General features: G+C 39.1%; 1 protein-coding gene across 13 annotated transcripts in view; it reads right to left on the reverse strand.

Annotated features, from left to right (window-relative positions):
• Adam22 (ADAM metallopeptidase domain 22) overlaps positions 1-20217 on the reverse strand; it is a 206724-nt gene that overhangs the window by 31282 nt on the left and 155225 nt on the right. For all 13 annotated transcript variants that reach the window (XM_027391556.2, XM_027391555.2, XM_027391553.2 and 10 more), the window contains 10 exons: positions 19805-19876; positions 19498-19590; positions 17314-17394; positions 14773-14823; positions 14499-14562; positions 11816-11921; positions 9187-9306; positions 6049-6217; positions 4104-4218; positions 2627-2717 (listed from right to left, as the gene is read on the reverse strand). In XM_027391556.2, the coding sequence (XP_027247357.1) occupies positions 2627-2717; positions 4104-4218; positions 6049-6217; positions 9187-9306; positions 11816-11921; positions 14499-14562; positions 14773-14823; positions 17314-17394; positions 19498-19590; positions 19805-19876 (962 nt within the window). The remainder of the gene's footprint in view (positions 1-2626; positions 2718-4103; positions 4219-6048; positions 6218-9186; positions 9307-11815; positions 11922-14498; positions 14563-14772; positions 14824-17313; positions 17395-19497; positions 19591-19804; positions 19877-20217) is intronic.

Here is a 20217-nt window from a genome sequence, read left to right on the forward strand (position 1 = left end):
AAATGTAAAACTCCCTAAAGAAAACAGGTAATTTCTACAGACAATGGTAGTTTCACTAGCAATAGGTATGTTTTGGTTTCATGTTTTGGGGACAGTATCGTTTCCAAGCATTATAAAAATTAAATATCCACCTGTATCAGTAAGTGGTAGAAACTCACACATTCTAGAACAATTTTCATGGGACCAAATAAAACCACTGAGCGCTAACGAAACAGCAATGCTTGTGATAAGATTAGCTTCTACTTCCTCATCAGAGAAGCTGAGAAAATAATTACTCCAAGACAGAGCTCATTTGCCTGTGGCATGAAGAAAGGCCTTCCTGTCAGACATACAATTTTACAAGTGCCTGAATCACACTTTGAAATGCATTGAGAATCTGCTACAACTGATCGAGTGCTAGCTAATCAGGGCAAAGCACAGTCCAATGCTGTGCCCTCCTTCTCTAGGCTATCCCATGTACATGAGCCACACTACCTCACTATACCGTGTGTGTGTGTGTGTGTGTGTGTGTGTGTGTGTGTGTGTGTGTGTGTGTGTTTGTGTGTTTAATACAAGCATTCAGAAGTGGCTTCCTGAATTTTAATGATGGCAGCATACAAACAGTAAAATAATTGCTCCCCCTTTTCAGCAAAAACACTTTCAGGGTTTTAATTTTACAAACAATTGATACATACACATTTAAAAGTGTCTCCTTTGATTTGGTTTCAGACCACAGTAGATGACAATCATACTGCTCACTGTGAGCCAGTCACTTCTTGGTATGTTTGTCATATAATAACCCGAAGACCAAGATGAGTTTTAAAAAGGTACAGAGTAAATTTTAAATTTAAAATCTCTTAAAAATTATTTATCTTTAGTTATGTGTATATATGTGGTGTGTGCACGTACACACGTGTGTGCGTGCCTTCATGCGTTTGTACGTACCTGTGTGTGTGTGTGTGTGTGTGTGTGTGTGTGTGTGTGTGTGTGTGTGTGTGTATGTGTGTTTTGAGTAAGTGTATGTGAGTACAGGAGTCTGCAGAGGCCAGAAGAGGTTGCCAAATTCCCTAAAACTGCAGATACAAGTGGTTATGAGTCATCTGATATGCATGTTGGGAACTGAACTCTGTAGGACCATTGTATATTCTTAACTTGTGAGGCATCTCTCTGTCTATCCCCAAATCTAAACTATTTTAATTCCCAATTTCATGATCTACATTTGATCCACAAGGATATATGCTATGAAATGAGGTTAACATCTAGAGTGCAGGTCTTCCAAATGGAAAACCCTAGGCTGGGGCACTGACTGGAACATTACCAGAGACAGAAGGTTGAAATATTGAAGAGAACTATTACAGTTTGGGTCTGAATATCCTCCAAAGCTTGTGTGTTGAATGTGTGGTCCCCATGCAGCAGTGCTTAAAATTGGGGTCTTTAGAAGGTAATCAGACTATGGGAATTCTGACCTCAATGAATTAATCTATTTCTGGATTCATAGCTCAACAGTTTAGGGCTTAATGTGGTAGTGAGCTCTTTCTTTGGTGAGCAGCTTTCCCCATCACATGTTTGCTGCTATGCTCTCTTGCCTTGGCACAGGTCATGTTTTGGTAGGAACCTCTTAAACATAAACCACAGCAACCCTTTCTTAGTTCCTCAGGTATTTACACCAGCAATGAAAACCCAACTCAAGAATGAAACGTTTAGACTACATTTAAGTCATAACATTAGTTACTAGAACACTAAAGAAAAATTTACATTGTAAGTCTTCAAAAGGGAAATTTAAAGTATTAAATATATGTTTGAAAACATGTACTTAGCAAATATCTAAGGTTACTAAATATTCAAAAGCAGATGACTCAATTTTTAAAAATTAAAATAAGAAATTATATAGTGAACTTTGGAGCTTAAGAAGGAAATAAGCATCTGGATATAACAGATGAAACTGAATTTTAAAAACCTGAATCTCACAAGAGTCTGTTCTTGGAATGGAGAGATGGCTCAGCCATTAAAGGCTAGGCTCACAACCAAAAATACAAGAGTCTGTTCTTCACAGGAAGAAACTCATGTATGTATGTATGTATGTATGTATGTATGTATGTATGTATTTGGACAAAGGGGCTTTGCTGGTAATGTGATGTATGGATGTAGTATGCATTCACTCACAATTAAGATTGATCTTAAAACAACATTCAATATTTTCAGAATAGGAAGACTTATTTCAAAATCTAAAATCTGGTAAGTTATCATTACTTCTAGCCATACCAAGGGTGGGTAATCTCTGAGTGCTGGACCAGACTGACTTTCAATACAAATACAAAGGTAAAGACACACCACCTTCCAGTTAACACTTAATTGAGTGTGTGTGTGTGTGTGTGTGTGTGTGTGTGTGTGTGTGTGTGTGTGTGTACACATACACACGCAAGCAAATGTGAGTGCAGGTACCCAAGGAGGCTAGAAGATAGTGTCAGGTCCCCTGGAACTAGAGATACACACATTTATGAGGCACCGCAGACTGATACTGGGAATCAAAACTGAGTCTTCTACAAGAGCCATTGGCATTTTACCCACCAAGCCACCTCTCTAGCCCTTAATCAAAAATATTTTCAAGTAAATTTTTACAGTAATAATGCTGAAAATTTTGACTTACTTATAACCCCAGGCAGTTATTCCTAATATGAGGGCCAGCACTAAAATGGTGCCAGCAATTATTCCTATTATGATATTAGTGCCAGCAACACCTAGAAGGGAAAACAGGGAGGGAAATGAGTGACATGAGTAACCATCGCACTAACAATATCATCTGATTTGAACAAGGCTCTGGCCTTTTCACATGAAGACTTAGCAGGTCTGCCCACCCTTCCTGTTCCTCCAGGAATTAAACAGGGATCAGCAAACTTGTATGGCTCCTTCTAAGCAATATCTTTTTAACTGCCAGAGATCTAGGTGCTATAAACACTCTTGTGTTTACACCGACCCTAGGAGCAAGTGCCACGTAACCATTTACCATCACTATCTGAGGACATCACATTTTTAATCATTCTGGGGCTTTGTTAGATTTAAGCCTGAATAGATGATTTCCATGAGTACATCTGTTTGTTATTAGCCTTGGGAGGTGAGCGCACATTGAGAATTGAGTATTATTCCACACAAAAGGAGCCACAAGAATGAAATGACTTAATTGTCTACAGGGTGAACTCTTTAACTGCCCACGCTTAGTTTTCTCTTCTATGAATGAGCCAATCACGTTTTCAGAACTGCCCTCCTGTCATGTCTGATGCTTGTTCTCAGTCCTTATCACCTTGGCCAGTTACAGTGCTTCTATGCATCTCAAAGTTTAGACAATAGAAATGAGATTCTATAATAAACCTTAAAAATCAACTCATTCTTCTCAGCTATTCAGCTCAAAATATGTAGTTATCCATTTACATTGAATACTTTATTTTTTATTATTCTATTTTCCATGTATGAGTGTTTTGCCTGTAAGTATATACAGTATGTGCATTCTTGGGGCTCGGTGAGGCAAGAAGAGAGTGTCTAGACCTCCTGAAACTGGACTTAATGGATAGTTGCAATCCATTGTGTAGGTCCTGGGAACTGAACCTTGGTCCTCTGCAAGAGCAACATGTGCTCTTAACCACCAAGAAACCATTTAAGTTTCTTAATTTCAAAGAAATGTTAGAAAATGAAAACACAATAAAAAAAAGGCAAGAAAGTCGGGTAAGAACATGGTGGGAACTAGGAGAGGGGTGCTGAGGGTGAGAGGAGGACGGGAGAGTATGGGAGGGATGAGTTCGACAGAACGTACTGCATACATGCATGAAATTGTCAAAGAATAAATTAAAGATGCTAGGCTTTGTTCATAGCCTCGGGGAATTATAACACTTGAAAAATCTCTGAAGTAGGACAAAATAAGGTGAAGTCAGTAGTCTAAATTATACTCAGGTTGACAAATCTTTACAATTTAATGAAAATGGTTGGTTTCACAAGGTAGACTCCCCGCCCACCCATTACGTAGATACCACTTATTTTGGAGTTAGGATAAAAATCTCTAATATAAATGGCCATAAAGGAAATTCCTCTTCTGTTCTATATAAATATGGCATAACACCAAGTTAGATACCTACCGTTGCCAGATAGGGTGATGCCAGCCTTTGCATCATCATTGTGAGGAGAGTGTATACTGCAGTCGGCACCTGTCCAGTGCCTGTTGCACACACATTTGAGCTCATTACTGCAAACCTAAAAGCCAAAGGTGAGCCAGCAGAAATGTCAGTTCTCTGTTACAGAGAAGCAAATAAACCCCGACTTATAATTACTTCACACAGGCTTTGATGATATCCATAAAAAATACTTCCATCCTGATTTTAGCTTTTTGCCATATACACGGTTGAGTTACTACAATCAAAAAACATGTAGGGGACTGGCAAGATGACTCAGTGGTTATAACACTTGCTATGTAAACCTCATAACCTTAGTCAATATCAGGAAGCCATTTATAGGAAAGGGGAGAACTGACTTCTCCAGGGTGTTATCTGACCAGTATATATCTCACGGCATGTATCTGTACACACACACACACACACACACACACACACACACACACACACACACACACCATATGCACATATAATAAAACATTTTGACTATATAGAATAATACCTCTGCATAACACATGATTATTATAAGTTACTTTTATGCTATATAAAATCTTACATTATCTGACTCTTATTAATCATTTAAACTAACCATTACTATATAAAACCATATCTTGTTTTAGCATCTATTTAAAATTCACTAGGAGGATGATAAAAAAGTGATTTCATTTCTCATTTCTCTGGTCCTAAAAGAACTACTTCCCTAAATCCTCCTAGTGATTACAAGAAGGAGTAAAAACATTGCAGGAGCAGTTACACAGCTGAATTGTTTTCGTTTTATGTGCCATAATATTTCCTGTTCTTTGGTGAATAGTGACAGCTTGTTGGTTTCTAAAGTGAAGAGACCTTTGCCTGTCAGCCCAAGCATGTTTCTCGAAGAACATTTGATATCCATCATATGGAATGATCAGGATTGAAAGCTTCAAATTACAAAACAAGGTCCTTTTCCTCAACTGGATAATACAAGCAATTCCAAGATTCTATAATGCCAGCAAAAAGAAAAGCATGCTAACAGAAAAAAAAAAAAAACTGACTACAAATAAGGAATTCCTAATGAAAATGAGAAATCTGGATATATTCGTGGAGGGTCACTCATGGAGGACTGGTGTTTAGATTTTAACATAAATAAGACCTATGTTATCCAATACACAGTTCTGAAAGAACAGAATTAAAATATCAAAAGTATCACTCTTTCTGTTCATGCACGAACAGTACTTCCCCTGAAAACTTTGTCATTCCCACGTTTTAACCTTGGCTGTCATCTGGCTACAACAGTCAATGCCGGCCAGCGCTGATGTGGGTGTACCCAGATGACCTCTTTCCTCACTCCCCACAATACAGTTGTGTAGCTTGATCTCCTTGTGGGACTTCTGACAGTGGGAGAAGGGATTATCTCTGACTCTTTTCGCCAGCTTTTGGAACTCTTTTCCTCATACTGGGTCACCTTGCCCAACCTTTGTGTGAGGGGAGTGTCTAGTCTTCCTGCAACTTGATATGCCATGTTTTTTAATATCCACGGGAGCTCTGCCCTTTTCTGAATAGAAATGGAAGAGGAGTGGATGGGAGGGCAGAGGAGGTTTGGGAGGGACTGGGAGGAGAGGAAGGAGGAGACATTGCGGTCAAGATGTACAAACAAAACAAAACAAACCAAACCAAAAGAATTAACAGTAATAATTTTTAAAATGTTTTAAAAATTCCATTATAGTTTGCTAAAAATCCCTCTCCTAAATCTCAGACTTTCTCAATTACACACACACACACAAATATTCAGGTAGCTTTGATCAAATTCATGTTCACATGCCAACCAGAAACATGGATAATCAAATTGCCCATAATTAAGAAGATTACAGGATTATATCTACTTCTGAAACCTAGAAGAAATGGATGGTTTTCCTAGGTGAGGTTTGGCACTTACTCCGTTTCCTGAACAAACAGTGCCTGCTTTACTGTTCAAGCAAGTGCTGAAATTGAAGGAAGCCACAGAAAGACACCTATGTTCCAAACACATCATTTGAGGGCCACAGGGTGTTCCATCTTCCACATAGCCAAGGTCAACATCTTCTTCAAGCTTGACATGCCCACCACTAAAAATAAATTGGAAGCAATAAAGAAAACAGGATTCCATTAATTCACATTCATCTTGAGTATAAAACTACAAGCAGGAAATATTCTTTCTCTGGTCTTCTGTTGGTAATTTCATAAAAGCCAGTAGCCAAATGGTGTTTAACTACTTGTTCTTTTATTTCACTGAGATAGGACTTCATGTAGCCCAGGCTGGCATCAAACTCTCCAATATAAACAAAACTGGCCTGAACTTTTGCTTTTCTGGCCTCCATCTTCTGTATGCTGGGGTTACAAGTATACACCATAAACCCAGAAATATCTTGCAAGTGTAGGAAGTAAGAGCAACTTTTGATCTAACTCTTTTCAGAGATAATATATTATCTCTAAATTTAAACAAAATTTAATTTAATCTAAAATTAATTTAATTAATTAAATAAAAATAATTGAATTAATTTAAAATTTAACAATTTTGGGGGTTTTTTCAGGACAGAATTTCTCTTCAGCTTTGGAGCCTGTCCTAACTCACTCTGTAGACGAGGTGGGATTCAAATTCACAAAGATCTACCTGCCTCTGCCTCCCAATTGCTGGGATTAAAGGCGTGTATCACCACTGTCTGGCTTTTTTTTTTTTGAAATTTAACATAATTTAAACAAAATTATTACAATAGGGGCCAGCACTGAGCTAGCTTTATTAATTTTCCCTGCATACCATGTGCAAGTCTAATCGGTTTATTAAGCAGGCTTTAAGATTTCAAATGTGTGTCAAATAAGGATTGGAATTGGATTTGATTTACAATGCTCCCAAACATTGTATATGTGCAAATTTTATTTGGGAATGACTTAATCCCTGTAGTCACTGCTCAGTATAGCATGCACACATGTTTTCTCTTATAATTAAATAAAATATCAACAGGAGTTGAAAGTGTATATGCATAATTAATATTTCCATATGATACCTTGCCAATGCTAACACAAAAATTTCCATGTTAATTTTTATCAAAATTATTTGTGCAAATGGAGCCAAATACAAGAACTGGGGTTTTGTGTCCATGTTTGTATTCATGTATTAGTACACATGTGTCCATATATGCATGTGGTATGAATGTGTATACCTGCAGAGGCCAGAAGGCAACTTAGTGTCTTTCTCCATTGCTCTCCACCCTCTTTTCTGAACAAGGGTGTCCTCAATGGATGTGGAACCCATGGATTCATGGCTGCCCAGCTAGCCTCAAAGATCCTTTCATCTGTACCTCACACTAGGGTTAGAGGTATGCACTGATGTGCTCGAATTGTTTACATGGGTGTCATTGGTACTAGAGATGCATCGCAGGTCCTCGAGTTTAAATAGTAAGACTTTACCAACTGAGTCATTTCCCCAGCATTAGATAAACTGGGTTTTTGCATGAAATAAAGCAGTTATCCCTGTCCATAGCCTTTCTAGGAAAGAACCACTTTCTACACTCTTGATCCTTTGCTATTCTTATGTCTCAAAAAAGTTTACAGTATACTAATTTTTTTATCTTTCAGCTGTAGGTATTATTAATTAATTTCCTCATCTACAATAAGAGAATTTATCTCCCTTTTCCCCTTGATAGTTCTATCTGCAATTTCTCCTTTCCTTATCCTTTCATAATAAATTTTATTTACTCAATAACAAATATTGTACATTATTATAACTATGTAAATGCTATTTAGTTGAACAACTGCCATGATTAAACTCTTATTCTCTGAATTACTTGTCTTACCTTAGATTATTCTTTTCTTTGTTGACTGTTTATCTGTCTGCTTTGATTTTTTTAATATTTGCAAATATATTAGTTAAGGATCCCCAGGAAAACAGGAGCAATAAAAGGCATACAGATAGATAGATAGATAGATAGATAGATAGATAGATAGATAGATAGATGAACAGATAGACAAAAAAGATCCCAAAGTAAACAGTTTCTTTTCTTTGTTGTTGCCCTACTTCTAGGCAGACAATTTCAACCACTAAGCTTCACTTCTGCTGTCATATTTTAATCCAACAGAATTTTTTTTTTCTTACACGGTCTGTTTGACTAAAGTGAGACATTATATTTTCATTTCACAATAAAAAGTCTGGGGGTTTTCTGTTCACTCTGGTTTTTCATGTTAGAGACTTTCTTTGCACGCCTATCAGTAATGACCAGACACTGGAACTTCAGAGCACTCTCAGAGAGCATTTGTCAAGTTTGAACCACGTCCACATGACCCTGACATCAATCCTTTAATTTAGGACTGTTCTCTTTCACTCTCTGTGGAGACAAAGCCTGAGTCTCCAATGGAACGGTGGGCTAGCCCAGTTGTGGCTGAGTCATGAAAAGAGTCTGGGAATCTGTGCATTAAGCTCCTTTATTTTTATTTTTCTTTCTCTCCCTAGACAGCCTCCTTCTCTAAAAACTTTCCTTGAAACTCACCTAATCCCTCATTGAACAGCAGATTACGCTGCCAATTTCTCAGGCTTCTGAGACGTTACAAGACATCTCAGATTGGGTTTCAGTTTTCCCTCTTACAGACCTATGAATTCAACTTTCTCAAAGAGGCTCCCCTAAGTATGAGCCACATAGCCAGATGTGGACTGTTACTGCTTCTACTCCATTTGTGTGTTTTCCTAAAGATATATAACTTCCAAAGAGAATTTAATTTAGTGGGACTTCAGAAAAAAGCAAAATGAGCAGCCATGTGATGAGTGACCCTATCCGGAAGTCCCAATTGTCCTTAATAAGAAGGGAATGCAAGCCAAACCCTGGAGGATTATACCAACCAATGAAACACAATTCCAGCAATGACGTAGCAGTCTACAGGCATCATTCTTAACAACTTCTCATCTCTTTTCTGTTAGGAGTTGCTCAGTCACCTTTATGAACTAAATTCAAGTTCAGACTATGAACACTGGAAACAGTAGCAGGTCCAAGCTGTGTTCTTGAAAACTGAAGTGACTGATTTGATCATAAAAAGGTTAGATAGTTACCTGCAGTTCAATGTTCTTCCCTGCTGTACAACTAATGTAGATGTGATTTCACCGTCAAGTTCTCCAAGCCTTGGGATATTGCCAATGTTGGTGCATAAAAGGTAACCACAAAGCACATCCCTGTGTTAAAAGAGTATCAATTACTGACTCTATCTCTTCCCCAAAGACAAAACGAAACTCGTACTTTTGGAGTAATGTCTGTCTTGTTAGTATTTGTTATCCATCAGCTACCCTGGTTATGTGTACACTCAGCAAAATAAAACAAGCCCATGCCAGCTTGCCTCCTGCTCTCAAAACTGACATCCCTAAAACTCCAACTCGTATCCAAAAATCCTAACAACTTCCTAGGTTGTCTTTTATTGCCTATCAGTTCAAATGTTTGTTTAAAGAAAATTTTCATCATCATGATTTTCATACAGTGCACTGCTGGATATGACAAACTTCTTTAGTGCTAGGTAAGTGAATGAACTTTGCATGAGTAATATGGCTGCTGCAACCTGTCTCCCCAAACCCAAGAGGAGATAATCTATGCTCACATAGACTCCCAGCCATATAGCCTCACCACCCTCCTAAACACATAATGTGTATTTAGAAATTAACAGATACATTGCTGGGATTAAAATACTGCTTTATATATTCTTTAAACAAACATATCTGAGTTATCAACAGTGATAACATGTATTTAAATAAAAGTCTTATAAACACTAAGCTGGATGATGGCGGCACAATCCTTTAATCCCAACACTAGGGAGGCATAGACAGATAAATTTGTGAGTTTGAGGCCAACCTGGTCTACAGAACAAGTTCCAGGACGGCCAGAGTTACAATAGAGAAACCGCGTCTCAGAAAACAAAGTGAAAGACATCAACAAAATGTGATTAACATAGCAGCAAAATCACATATGGAAATGTCTGACTTTATATAATGGCTAGCAGAGAACAATGGAGACCTGTATTTATCACAAATATTTAAAAGGTATTCATTTGTTCTTTATAATTATATATAATGTATAAATTAAAAATGTATAAAAGGTATTCATTTGTTCTTTAAAAGTATTTTAAACAGAAATATGTGCAAATAGAAAATTATATTCTAAATATATTTATGTCTTATTAACAAAATTTAGAAAAACTGTTCAAGTCTCTAGTTTTCTTCATGAAAACTAATGTTTGCAAATTAGAATCTATAAAAAATCGGGACATGATATTTATCTTCAAGGGAATTCCTCTGTGTGAGAAGACACAACAGATGCATGAGAGCGCACAAAATAAATAGCTGAGGGCCAGGGCCATAAGAATAATGCAAGGTCTGTGACTGTTGAGAGTTCAGAAGGGAACTGGGACAGCCAATCAGGAAATCATTTATACAGAAAGTGTTTTCCAAATGGGCCTTGAAAACTGGATGAATTTCTCACTGGTGTTGCTGTAGATGTAAGGACAACTTCTAAGGAATGAATGCTCAAACAAACTCGTTAACACAGGGCAGGGTGCTGTAGGTATTAAGAATAGTAAGATTTGCTAGAATTTGAGGGAGCAATGGGGCAAAGAAAAAAAAAAAAGCTGTAGTTTGGCACAGATCATGGAAGACGTGCCTGGTTTGGTTCTTCTTGCTCCTTGTTCCCCTATCCTTTTTGAGACAGGGTCTCACTATGTAAGCCTTGGTCTGGAACTCACTGTACAGACAGAGATCAACCTCACTCTGCTTTCCAAGTGCTGAGATTAAAAGTATGCACTACTGTACCCAGCCTGGGATTTCCATTTTTGTTAATTAAGACACAAACTTTCAGCAGAAAAATCAAGAGAGCATTCTGATACCAGAATACCAGATACTAAATCTTTTTCTAGTCCTAGCTACAGGATCTTGGGCACAGATACTGATTTTGCCTTGGGTTCCTCATCTATGAAACGAGAGGGGTGTCCTGACGTTTAAGTGGCAGAGTCATCAAATTGAAACAAAGTGCCCAGCGCACAGTGTATATCTGCTATATGATAAGAATTACTGTGCTAATTAGCTATGTGGAGCTAATGAAATTTGAGCAAAGAACTGACACATCCAAAAGGATGTAGAAGAAGATTATTCTGGTAACAGGATGCTTAAGAATGTCAGCTAAGAAAACTCAAGGGATTCTTGTAATAGATAAATTATAGGGCTTAGCTGTGCTAATGAAATGAAAGGGTTAATTCACAATAAATGGTAGGAAGCAAAGGGGAAAAACCACCATGTTCATGATTGGACAACATGCAGGAAGATGGAGTCAGTTATTCTTACCTACAAGGGACAGTGAAACACTAAGGCATTTAGCAAACACAAGAGGTAATTAAGAACGGTCAGAGCTAGCTAATTCACTCAACAGTATGGGTGACGGTGGCTTTATTCTTCCTCAATCTTAGGATGCTGGCAGGTCCTGTCTAGGTGAGAAAGAGTAGCAACTATAAGGATAACCTGGACCCTAGGAAAGAGGTCCAGGTACGTGTCTAGAATCGAGGTTGTTTGTGATGATGGGGCTCTAGGGAAAATGAGAACAGACAAGATAGCACGTTTTATTAGCACCCAAATAGGGACATCCCATGCGGAATTTACGCTTGTAAACAGACTGAAGGATGAAGTCTGGGCTGGCACCGGCATTCACCGTTTGTTGCACTGTATCCACGTGTCTTTATCTTTTCCACAGTTACCCTTCTCAGTCCCCTCGATGTTCAGCTTCTCGTAGCAGTATTTGTCAGATGCTGTTACCTCTGCAGCAGAACAGAATTTCCCATCAGTGATGGAGCAAACTCGGGAGCTGTTCACAGGTCTGCAGCAAGGGAAGCTGCAGCTTAAGGACTTGTTCGCTATGGTGTTATCAGTGACAAAACCAAAAATTGCACCATCACTTACAAAAGGTGTACCACATCACAGACATGGCTTGGTTGCATCTTCCATGAAACCTCATTTAAAATAGGATGATAACTATATTGAGATCTTTGAGGGGGGTTAGGCTACAGACTGTGAGAATACGCCCCAAGACCTGACACTAATTAAGGGATGGTGATATCCTTGAACACACATTGTAATCTCAGTAGTAAATACATGAGTCTCAATCAGAAACTTTATTACTAAGAAGGGCAATATTATTCAAATTGCTATGCAGTACAATCAGATTCAAGAAACAGCATAATTTCACCTTACTAATTCTTAACTGCTATTAAAAAAAAAAGTTCTATTTTGCTTTAAGATGAGATTGGGTTCATGCTAAGTCTCTGAAACACAAAAACCATTTTATGGTATTCCATCATCTTCGCAGGTTTTGATCTTTTCTGAAGCCAGCATTGACTATCAGAGTCGCCTGCTAGAACAAAATGATTTTCCAGCCAAGAAGGGTTATCTCAGCAATACAGGGATGGAGGCAGGAGGATTAGGAGTTCAAGATCATCCTCCTAAATTACATAGCAGATTAAAAACTAGCCTAGGCTACATGAGATCTGATATGAAGGAGAGAGAGAAAAAAACAAACAAACAAAAAATAATGAAGACTTTTTGTAAACTAATCAAATGCCAGTTGGTGATACAAGTTAAGTATTGCTAATCCAAAACCTGAAATGCTTCGTGTTCCAAGACCTTTTAAGAACGAACAAGATACCATGTGTAGAAAATTACATGACCTACACTGTAGAGATGACACAGTGAACAACAGAACATACTGTGCAAGTATGAGAACTTGGGTTCAAATCATGTACAAAGCCACATGTGAACATGCATGTGCCTGTGACCTCTGAGCTATGGGGAGTAGAGGCAGGAGGATGGCCAAGGTTGCTGGCTGCCATCTTAGCTGCTGGTCCAGTAAGAGCCTGTCTCAAGAGAATGAGATAGAGAGAGTAATGGACTGAGACAATTCATGTCCTCTGCCTTCTGTGGATGCACAGGCATACACATATACATGTGTATAACACACACACACACACACATACACACACACACACACACACACACACACACACACACACACACACACACTCACAATAAATAATTAGAAAACAAGAAAAGTCCATGTCCTAATCTAAGAAATCTCAGTAAAAATGCAGGTGCATTAAAATACTAAAAGTATTACATAAAATTACCCTCAGGATATGTGTGTATACATAAAACACAAATGAACTCCATGGTTAGACTTGGGTCACATCCCTAAAAGTATCCCTGATATAAAATTCACAATCTTACACTTTTCTGGTACCAGGAATTTCAGAGCCATGCATATTAAGCAGTAGCTAATTACATCACTGTTCCTCGCCTATTTTGCTGAATTAGAGGAAGCAAAAAAAAAAAAAAAAAAAAAAAAAAACTACATCATACAAACCGGCATGACTACATTTTTTCTTCATTCCAATGCTTCTCAAGTGACTCAGAGAACACACGCTCCTTCCCTAAAGCATTGCAACCACCACCTCTGGTATCTAAGGATATGATTCATTTTATAGTTTTTCCTAGCACAAATCATCTTTCAAAAGAACTTTGAATAATCTAGGCATGGTGTACATGCCTGTAATTCCAGCACTTGGGAAGCCTAGGCAAGAAGCTTACAAATTAAAGGTCTAACTGGCCAAGATACATAGCTACATACTAACACTCTAACTGAAAATATTAAGAAGAAAATATTAAGTTAAGAACAAATACGTCTTCCAAAAATTTTGCTTAGAAATTCTGAGGAAAACAGACAATACAACATTTAAATTAAAATTTAAATTTAGTAAAATTTAAATACTATTATTTAAATATAAATGTTATACCTTATCCTTTAAAACTGAGACAGATTTTGAAGAGGTAACATTAACATTTCTGGCTTTTATAGGACAGTTCCTCATCAGAAGGTCACCCATAACTACAAAAGCCAGTTGGAGCTTAAAGAAGATAAAGCAACTCTAGTTAAAATTCCTAGGTCTAATGCAAGGATACCCTACCCAGAGACCATGTCCATCCCATGTGGCTATACAAGGGCCATATGGGATCTTTTGTTCAAGGGCACTCAGCTGAGGAGCTGAAATCAAGTCTGCTCTGCTCTCCAAGCTGTGCACCAGGTGGGTTCGCCTGCCTGGCAGCAAAGGCACCTTCTGTCTCATCCACAGGCACTGCCAACTAGCCAGAATTGTGGGGCCGTGGCTTCTCAAAGAAGGTGCCTTTCTCTAATTTCTAGAAAAGTGCTCCTCCCCAGTCCAGAAGTGATTTTAAGAAGCCTCTAGTTATTAAGTATTACTTAATTTACTTCTCGCCCATATGTCCTTAAAGGAGTGTGCCAATACTGTGTGGAAAAAGCAATCAAGCTACATGACTTAACTTACTTTGTCCCCAGATGTATTTGCATTGTCTGTCTCTGGTTTTACACCTTCCTCCAAAGCAAATTCCCTAGAAGGAGAAAATAAATACCATCAGTGAAAACAATGTCTGCTGTGTTAGACAACAGAAAAAGAACATACAGTTGAGAACCTGCCCAGGAGTGTGGTCATCTGAATTGATTATGAACCATTCAAATTCACCTTTTTACTGAGATAAAAATTCCAGCATTTCTCTCATGCTGGCACCCATGGAAATTTTAGGTAAAAGTGAGTGGCCTACCTGAGTACCATCACAGGAATATCCATCCATTTTATGCACATTAGGGGCACACTAGGAAGAAAGAACAAACTGTCACCCAAACATAGACCAAACACCAGGCTGATTTAATCCTGTTAATGGTCTCATTTTATAAAATCACCGGTGATAATACACCTAATGTTATAATGTAAGAAAAGCAGATGCAAGAGGAAGATGCCATGAGGCAGGGTTCAAGCAGAGAAGTTTTTTATTAGGTAAAGGTATCATAAAAAGGGAGGAAGGAGAGGGGGAGACCGGCCTCCAGAGACAGGAGCAGCAGGAGAGAGGAGCCAGGAAAGAGGGGAAGAAAGAGAAAGGGAGAGGGAGAGAGAGAGAGGGGGGAGAGGGAGAGAGAGAGAGAGAGGGAGAGAGAGAGAGAGAGAGGGGAGAGATGAGAGAGAGAGGGGGAGGGAGGGGGGAGAGGAAAGGGAGGGGGAGACCAGCCTCCAGAGACAGGAGCAGCAGGAGAGAGGAGCCAGGAAAGAGGGGAAGAAAGAGAAAGGGAGAAGAGAGGGGGGAGGGAGAGAGAGAGAGAAGAGAGAGAGAGAGAGAGAGAGAGAGAGAGGGGAGAGAGAGGGAGAGATGAGAGAGAGGGAGGGAGGGAGGGAGGGAGGGAGGGGGGAGAGGAAAGGGGAGGGGGAGACCAGCCTCCAGAGACAGGAGCAGCAGGAGAGAGGAGGGAGGAGGGAGAGAGGGAGGAGCTGGGTAGGGCACCTATAAAAAGTGAAGACAGTGAATGTGCACAGGTGGTGTTCTTAGTGGCTGCAGCTGAGGGCGTATCCTGTCAGAACCCCAAGGACAGGCCAGTACAAATGCCTGAATACTAACACCTAGTCCCTTAAACTATCTATAAATAAAAAGCAGAAGATTAAAAGAAGATATGAGGAAAGAGAGCTGTTGCGCATCACTTAAAAATATGGCGTCTACCCGAGGCAAAAACTGATTACACAGCCATAAAAGCAAAGAACTTACATGTGTATTAGCCTATGCTTCATTCAGACACACTGTTCCTTAGAGAAGAAGGCAGGGCTTAAAAAAAAGTGAGGAACAGGTCCCCATCAGTGAAGCCAAAAAAGTTCTCGTTTGCCACTAGGAGCAACACAGCCTTTCACTTAAAATACTGCAAATAGAGGATACAGTAGAGGAAAGCAGGGGCAGGAAGATGGAGACAGAATCAACTAAAATGAAATACATCTGAAAATCTATGGTGGACTCATTATTGTGTTAAAGAATTTTAAAAATAAAAAAAAAATTACAAGAAAAAAATGGGGAGGGTTTTGAAGGGAGGGGAAAAGACTTAAGTTGCCTCTGATGTTGACTTTTGAAAAGAATGTCATACTTTATCATGCTTTTTCCCTTGAAGCAACTTAAAAATTGTAGTCTGGTGAAGATACAACCAGTCATAAAGGATTCCTTACTGCAATGAGAGAAAACACGTAATTATATAGTGCCTTGGGGAAGATGGCCAGTGTAAAAGGACAGAAAAAAAAGATGTGGCAGAGAAGCCACCTAATGCAGCTGGCTTTACTTCTAGACATTTATCTCTACCCTTGTCTATAAAACCCAGTGTTTAAGATAAAAGTAAAATGAAATTGCATATACATTATTTTCTACTTCTTTATTTTTGTCACATAAACTTCCTCATATCATTGATGTCTGTAGACATCATTTATAATGGATGCAACATATTAAATGAAGGTATCAGTGTTCTATAACAATTCCCTCTAACAAGCCTATTTAGCTAACCCAACAGAGAACCGTGCTGAGCCTGGAATTAAGATTGTTTAATAATTCCTGCTTATTTATAATGACATTGATGTAGTATGCTTATGCCTGGGAGCCTTAGTGGTAATTATTATGTCCTTAGCTTGAAAGACTGCTAATTAACTCAGTAAGAAAGGAGAATGCTCTTACATAAAGATCTCTCTGTATCTTTTAAAATCAATCTTTTTTATTACAGTTATATCACTACCTAATCTGTATATCACTACAGATTAGGTAGTGATATAACTGTAGTGAAGAACCATAGCAACCCTTGCTCTGCTATGTATGAATTTCAGTTTCTATGATTTTGTTAAATAAAACACAAATAATGCAAAACACAACCACCTCTCCCAGCCTTGCGTCACCTGGTCACTGGAGAAGTGGAAGGTGACCGTCATGATCAGTGACCTACCTTGTTCATTTTTCCAGGGCTTATTTATTCAGTCATAACACAGAAAGAAGACGGTTGTGTTGTCTCTTTGTTTATTAGTGACAGAATGTGAGACTTTGCAAAGATAACAATCAAAAAAGATACTAGCCATCTATCACGCCCATGAGCTGGACATGTATCTTGATGGTTGAACATTTGCCCGACATGTGCAGGCCTTGGTTCGATCCCCAATCCTCTCCCCCCCACACAGAGGTTGGTGTGACATTACAGAGACACAGGACATCCTGTTCCATTTTTCTTTAACACACCAAAGATGACCCCACTTTCCCTGTAGTTATCCTATGTAGAGTAACTAGTGGGTAGGTTACCTGGCTTGAATTTCCTGAACAGATTTCACGAATATCACAATCGTTGACTGCCTCTCGGCACACAGTCCCCAGAGGCTGAAACTGAAAAGAACATCACTCAATGTGCAAAACTGTGAAAAGATAAAAAAAAAAAAAAAAAAAAAAAAAAAAAAACCTCTCATAGTCCCATTCAAAAAACCATTTGGAAAGGAACACCTTAAACTATTTTAAGATGGCAGTCTGCACAAAACACAGTTATTGAACCAACTGCTATTTTAATAATGGTAAGACAGTTTCTCGTAGGTGAAGTAACTTCCATAGTCACCACACATAAGTGTAACAGTATCCTGTTGAAACGGGCAGAGCTTCAAGGAAGAGTTAGGCCACACTCCAGGAGTTCTTGCCAAGCAGTCTGGATTCGGGCTTCACCCTTCTTTCTTATTTACACCTTTATCGTACAGCGTTTGCTTCAGCTTACGTTACATTTTGGACTGCATCACAGTTACTTCCCAGAAAAGTGTTTTCCCCGAGCTTTCCTTCCCATTCCCCTGACTCATCTCTACATATATCTTTTACTCTTTTCTGGTTTTCTGTTATTAGTGCCTCTGGACAAGTGTTGCCGGGGGCTTGCTTTGTGCTTCTTGGTTTCCAAATACCTCAAATACTTCTTACTCGTGTTATGCTGCGGAACCAATCTGGAGCTTCATTGGATTTATAGATTCAATTTAACTCTTTATACCAAAGCAAAACAGGCACATGTAAAGCTATCAGAAGCTTCACCCCTCTCTTTTCTCCTCTCAAAATCACTGATATTGGGAACTGGATCCATCTGTGTTTGTGCTCCACTTATGGAGACAAGCCCAGGATCCTGTCCCCAACTCCCTGCTCAGAGCCTTTCAGGCTCCTGAGCCAAGCGAGAGAGAGCATCTCTGTCACATGTGGCTTAACCTCCCCTTGAGGAAAGTGCTTTCAAAGACCCAGCAAAAAGCAGCCAGAGGCACAGTGATACAGTGAGAACAACAGGAACCAAGGCTAGCAGGGCTGGGGGTCAGCAGGCAGCTGTGCCTTCCTCTGAGCCAGCCTCTGCGGGTTCCTTAGCATCCTTAGATCAGAACAGCTCATCTGTCAAAGTGAGGATGACCATGCCAATTCTCAAATTGTGCCAGAGAGTGCTATCTCAGACAGAGGTATCAGGCTGGGGTGATTTTGTCCCAAAGGAGACATTTTAACATTTGGAGACATTTTTGGTTGTCATAACTGGAGCAGTTCTTCTAGAATCTAATGATTGTAACCCTAGGATGCTGCTAACATCCTGCAAAGCACAAGGTAAATCCTGACTACAAACAGTATGTCTTATTCTTATCCAGACAAGGATGTTGGTATTGGCCCCGGAAATCCAGATTTAAGATGACTCAAGTCAAAAGTGCTTATCCCAAAGAGGACAACTGCCATGACAGTTTTATATGCCACCTTCCTTTAGCCCATTAAAGCTATGAAATCAGCAAATAATCATTGGAAGTTCATTTAGCCACTTAACAAACATGCGCTGATAATGTATACCAATTACTCTACAGGTACCTGGCTCTGCTCCATAAAAATAGATAAACAGGTCCCAAAACTCAGAAATAACAGAGTATTATTATAAGGCAATGTATGAGGAAAAGAAAAAATTTTCTTTGGGAAAGTTAAGCCCTACGTAACTTTTAATCTTGATCTAAAAGTTTAAATATTTGGAGATAAGTCTGAAGATGCTGTGGGAAGGATGAAATTGGATAGGAGATAAAGATCCATTCTCATCTCCATGTCAATACAGGATGATCTTGTCTTAAGCATCCCTCTCTCTTGATCCCTAAGTGGCTAATGCGGAAGGATGGACCAAGATATACACCAAGAAAAGAAGAATACCGTGAACATCTTCGATTCTAAGATTAGTTAACACCTGTTTCTCCTTAAGGAGCCAGGATGAGGAGGGCAGCCTCTGAGATGAAACAGGTCCCATCTCTGCACGCACTGCTTTAAGACACTGGGTAATTAACTATTAGATGAGAATGCTAACAAAGTCACACTTCAGGAGGATCCTATAACCGCTAGGACTTCAGTCATTTGCTCTGTGTAGGGCAGTGTTAGTAAGTTATACACACATAGACCTGAAAGCTTAAGCACACCTCCCTTCCAATCTTTGGCCATTATCGGCCAATGACTTACCTTGCACTTCTTACAACAGAGGCCATCACTGCACTGAGAGTCCTGAGTCAAGGTGCACTTCTTACAACACTCGGCTCCTTCAAGGGCGCATTCCTGGGGAATATCAGCAGTTGCAAAACACTAGAAAATGTTGTCGTTTTCCCAAAAATACCAAGATAGTTTTAAAGTACATGTTCAAACTCACACTGGCAACCATTCATCCACAAATCCTATAAAATGTCGACATATAAGTATGATTTTAAGGGCACTGAGCTAGAATGACTCCTAGCTACCTAAAAACTGTCTTCAAAAATGACAGGGAACTTACTGCAGTAGTGCCACAATCACACTCTTCTCCAGTTTCAATGAAGCCATTGCCACACTCGGGAGGATCGAGAAGCTGTGGGAAGAAAACCAAGAAGGGGCTGAATTAGAGAAGCAACATACACTGCGCATACGTGTCTGCTCTAACCATGGTTTTATTTACTGTAAAGTAAAAAGGACAGCTTTAGAACTTGGAACTTTAGAAGATCATTTCTGATTTCTATTTTAACATTCAGACATAGTACTATATATTTATATTATATAAATGTATGACAAGTCGGGTCTTGAGGATGTCACCAAACAGATGACCTAGCCATTGAGGAAAACCAAGCCAGTTTGACATCTGAAAATCCATTTTGGTGAGAAAGCAGGAAATATGGAGTCAGAAAGCTGAGATTAAAGCCCTACCACAGGGTA

This window comes from Cricetulus griseus (assembly GCF_003668045.3).
Source record: "Cricetulus griseus strain 17A/GY chromosome 1 unlocalized genomic scaffold, alternate assembly CriGri-PICRH-1.0 chr1_0, whole genome shotgun sequence".
In the NCBI taxonomy this organism is placed as follows: Eukaryota; Metazoa; Chordata; class Mammalia; order Rodentia; family Cricetidae; genus Cricetulus; species Cricetulus griseus.